Here is a 4,428-nt window from a genome sequence, read left to right on the forward strand (position 1 = left end):
GGGCACACGTCCTGCGCCCCGGTGCGCCGGGCCGCGGGCTGCTGCGCCCAGGAGCTGCGAGTGCTGGGGGTAGGTTGGGGCCAGGCCACTGTGGGGGGGGCTGGGCGCTAACCCCAACCCCAACCCTAACCCTGACCCCCACGTGGCTGTTGCAGGTGGCACAGATCCTGCTGGGGCTGGTGTGCGCGGCGCTGGGCCTGACGCTCTGCTTCACGCTGGGCACGGAGGAGTACTGGAAGGCGACTCCCTTCTGGACGGCCGCTGTGGTGAGTGGGCCACGGGCCCCCGGGGACCGGCTCTCCCTCCTCCGCTCAGCTCCTGGGAGACTCTGCCCCATGCCCAGGTCTGGTGCTCGCACTCTGCGCCTCCCACCCCGCTCTCGCTGGCGCTGGGTCCTGTCCCAGCTCCACTGGGGCTGCTCCCCCTCGGCATGCACAGCTGCGCATGAGGCCTCTCGGGCTCTCCGTGCCACCCTCCCAATGCCCGTTGGCCTGGCCTCTTTGCCCCTGCGTCCTCGGGTGCAGCCTGTGTCCCCGACCCAGCTGCTGCCTGCCCGCTCTGCGCACTGTGCTGGATCCCCCAGCGCTGCTCTGCCCCAAACCTCGTGCCCTGGGCTCCCGCCCAGCTTTCTGGCCTGTCCAGACCCTTCCACGTGCTGTCGCTGTCTGCATGCACTTGCAGGGCTTCCCGGTGCCATGTCGCCTGGAGGCTGCTGCTCCCGTGTCCAGAGCCTGAGAACCAGTCTCGGAGCCAAAACAGGCCCGGCTGGACCCTGGGAGTGCCTCTGGCCATGGGTCCTCCAGCCGTGCTGCCGTGGATCCATGCATGGCTGCTCCTTGCTTGCTGGGACGTGTCCGTCTGACGGCACTTCTGCACAGCACATACCTCCCTTGCAGCCTGTCCCGCGTGAGGGTGCGAGCCTTGCTGAGGTGCAGCAGCAGTCAGCTCCGGTCCCTCGTGGCCAGGAGGCCTGGTCGTGCTCCCCCAGAGCCGCGCTGTTCCCTCCACGCCGTCCTGGGGCAGCAGGGCCTGTCCCACCAGCGCGTGGTCCGTGCAGCGGCGTGAGCTGCTGGCTCCAGGCAGGGCCCAGCGGGGCTCCCCTGCCCATCGCCTGCCATGCCCTGGACCGTCCCCACACTCGGGGCTGGGGTGTGTGTCCTGCCACGAGCCCCCAGGCCTGGGCCGGCCCCGTGCCCCAGTGCGAGCTCCCAGGGCTGCCGTACAGGGGGTGGGGGCCCTCGCTGTCTCAGCGCTCACAGCGAGTTCATGGCATTGCTGTGGCCCCCGTGGGTGCAGGAGGCCATGGCTGGTCCATGCGTGGCCCATCTCCCAATCCGTCTGTGGCCAGGCCCCTCGGCTCTGCCCGGGTCTGTGCCAGCCCAGCCCCACGCTCACGCCAGCTCCTCTCTCCCAGTTCGTGGCATCGGGCACGTTCTCCATCCTCTGCCAGAAGTATGAGGCCGGCTGCTGGGTGAGCGCTGGGGGCTGCGCCGGACATGGCCTCTGCCTGGGGAGGGGGCTCCCGGGGGGTCCTGCCAGGCCGAGTGGTGCCTGGAGCCGGTGCCAGCGCGGTCCCAGTGGGTGGCACGGAGCGGCGGTGATGTCCTGGGGATGGATTCCCTGCTCCAGGGGGCCCCCCCACAACTAGGGCTGGAGTATGTGTGCGCATGTGTGTGCGTGTGCTTCCTTGTTTGCACCTGTGTGAGTGCACGTCGTGTGTGCATGTGTGTACATGTGCATGAATGTCCATGTGTTTGCATGTGTGTGTGTGCACGTGTGTGCATGCTTGTTGCCCTGCACAGGCCCCTTACACGCCTTCCAGGTGCTGCTCGCTGCATTCCTGGCCCTGGCCAGCGTGGTGGTGGCGGTCATCGCCATGGTGATCAGTGTGCAGGACATCCAGTGCAACGGGTGTCATTTCTCCACGCACTACTGCGACCCCAAGGTGACATCAGCCCTGGAAGATGAGACCTGGAGGCAGCAGGAGTGCCTTCAATACCTGGCCCTCCTCCTGGTGAGCAGCTACCCCATGTGCAGCAGACCCCCTGCCCTGCTCTCCAGGTGCCCGCGTGGGCCGTGGGGTTCAGCCCTGCCCCCAGGAGCCGCATCGCAGCGGGGCAGTCCCCGAGGGCGCCGGCAGGAGCGCGGGCGGGGGAGGCCTGGGGGTGGGACAGGGGTCCGGAGGCCGCAGGCGCTGCCTGTCCGCTCTGCCCCCAGAACCTGCTCCTGGGCGTCCGGGTGCTGCTGCTGGCGACCACGGCCGGCGCCCTCGTCATCGCCGCCTGCTGCCTCGTCTGCACCTGCCAGGCCTCGTGCTGCCGGGCGCAGGTAAGCGGCGAGGCTTGGCCCCGGGCCGGGCGGGGCGGGGGGGTCCCCGTCTCCCGGGGGCTGCGCTGCCTGGAAGCGTGCGGCTGCGGCGCCGAGCCCCTCACTGGGACGCTGCCCCGGGGCGGCTTTGGGCAGGGGAGTGGCAGCTCGGCCCAGGTCCCGGCTGCCTCCCGGCCGGCGGCCTCGTGGCTGCTCTGCGCAGGGAGCCGTGGGCCCAGGGGCTCTGCGCTGCATGGGCCGAGGTGCTGCTGATCCCCCTCTGCTTCCAGGACCAGGATGACACAGTGAGGACGGAGCCGCTGATGGTTTTGACCCCCATGGACCAGGCCCAGCCTGGCAAAGAAATGCATGTGGACAGTGCCTGAGCCGGGCACGACCCCAGGGCTGCATCATTACCAGGCCCACTCTGCCCCCTGCACTGACCGCAGCCGCGCCCAGCACCGTGCCGTGCCGTACCGTGTCTACGGGCAATAAAGCATCTCCACATCTGCCCAGGGCCTGGTGTTTGCTGCCTCTGGGCTGGTGGGGGAGCAGTGCTGGGATCGAGCCCCTGGTCCCCAGGCAGGAGGGCGAGATGCTTGTGTCCAGGTCGGCCCCGCTGCTGTTCTCAGGCCCCAGGCACCGCTGGGAGCCCCCCACGGCCAGTGCCCTCCCTGCATGGCAGCCCCCGCAGCACAGCCTGGCCTGACCGCCTGCACCCAGGCTGAGCCCTGCCGCTCCCCCCCCAGCATAGCCCAGCCGGACGGCAGCAGGTAATGGTCCCCCACAGCCCCGCCAGCAGCTGCCCCCATGCATGCCATGCAGAGAGCTGTGGCTGCATGCAGGGCCCTTCCTAGTGCCGCCTGTGCTGCAGGAGCAGGAGACAGACCCCTGGGGTAGGCACAGGCTCGGGGGGGTGTAGCTGGCTGGCATAGGGCTGTGCCTTCCTCCCCTTCCCACCCCCCACCCCAGAAGCAGGTGCAGCGGGGGGGAGAAGGGTCCAAGGCCCAGGTCCGTGCAGGGGACTAGGAGCCCCTGGCAGACACGGGGCTGTGTCCTGCATGGTGCCAGGGAGGTGCTGGGTTGTGTCAGCTACCTGACTGTGCTCTTGGGACCTACGGGCCTTCAGACCTGAGTTTTGATCTTTATGCTGAGCATGATCTGCAAACACACAATAAAGCACAGAAATGCCTGTGCTCCGCTGTGGGGATGTCCCAGGCTCCTGGGCTGTGCTGGTTGCCCCTCTACCTCTCTTCTCCCCATGTCAGGGGGGTTGTAAGTCTTCCCCAGAGGCCCTGGGTGCTGCAGCCCCGGCTGGGGAGGGGACCGGGCTGTGCCAATGCTCCTGCTGCCACCGACCTGCAGGGTCCTGGCTGGAGGGTCTTGCCCCCGCGCTCAGGCTCAGCCCAACTCTGTACTGGGGCAGGAAGGGATTTCCACCCTGCTCAAACTGGTCCGGACTGGGGAGGAGGGGGTTGCCTTCCTCTGCTGTGGGGGCACAGCCTCTGCATGGGGTCTCTGCAGCTCCCATGACCCCCCTGGCTTGGCCTGAATGCTTTAAGTGATGCCCCTGACTTAAAAACAAAGCAGGAAGTTGGTAACTAAATTGAATAAATATAGCCTGGGCAAAAGAGGAACAGTCTGAGGAAAATCCACCCCACTTAAGAATGAAAAGTTTAGCTCAGACTGGAAAATTCCAGTTCAGGGGAACCATCTTTGGCAAACACAAGCTAGATTATTAACATGTGTTAGGTTAAGAGGAAGGCTTAAGCTAATTTTATTCATTAAATGCAAGCTCTGTGATGCATAAAGAGAGGTGAGAGAGCGTACCCCTCAGAGCCCTTCCCAAAGAGATGCTGACAGCCCTTCAAGATGTACCCTGCACAGACACCGGGCACAGGAGCCGGGAGTCCCCGGATGAGACTTCATGGGCAGATCAGTGCTGCCGAGGCCCTTGTACTTTGGGGTGGTGAGCATGTTGCGTTGCCTTTGACGAACTATCACACTACCCCTGCAACTGCTGGAGGCTTAATAAATATGTTATTAGTTAAGGTGTAACCGTGTCCCAATCTTGAAATTAGCACCTGGGACAAGAACCGGAGAGATGTTACATGACGTGAC

The 4,428-nt window shown here is 65.8% G+C and overlaps 1 protein-coding gene across 1 annotated transcript in view; it reads left to right on the forward strand.

Moving 5' to 3' along the window:
- The window catches only part of LOC149865251 (uncharacterized), a 35,319-nt gene extending 32,517 nt beyond the window's left edge, over positions 1 to 2,802 (forward strand). The window contains exons 3-7 of the mRNA XM_090049837.1: positions 156 to 266; positions 1,415 to 1,471; positions 1,823 to 2,014; positions 2,218 to 2,570; positions 2,655 to 2,802. Coding sequence (XP_089905963.1) covers positions 156 to 266; positions 1,415 to 1,471; positions 1,823 to 2,014; positions 2,218 to 2,570; positions 2,655 to 2,802 — 861 coding nt within the window. The remainder of the gene's footprint in view (positions 1 to 155; positions 267 to 1,414; positions 1,472 to 1,822; positions 2,015 to 2,217; positions 2,571 to 2,654) is intronic.
- Positions 2,803 to 4,428: the final 1,626 nt, after the last annotated feature.

The sequence above is a fragment of the Crocodylus siamensis genome, chromosome 5, assembly GCF_052110815.1.
Source record: "Crocodylus siamensis isolate JL-2025a chromosome 5, ASM5211081v1, whole genome shotgun sequence".
Lineage (NCBI taxonomy): Eukaryota > Metazoa > Chordata > Crocodylia > Crocodylidae > Crocodylus > Crocodylus siamensis.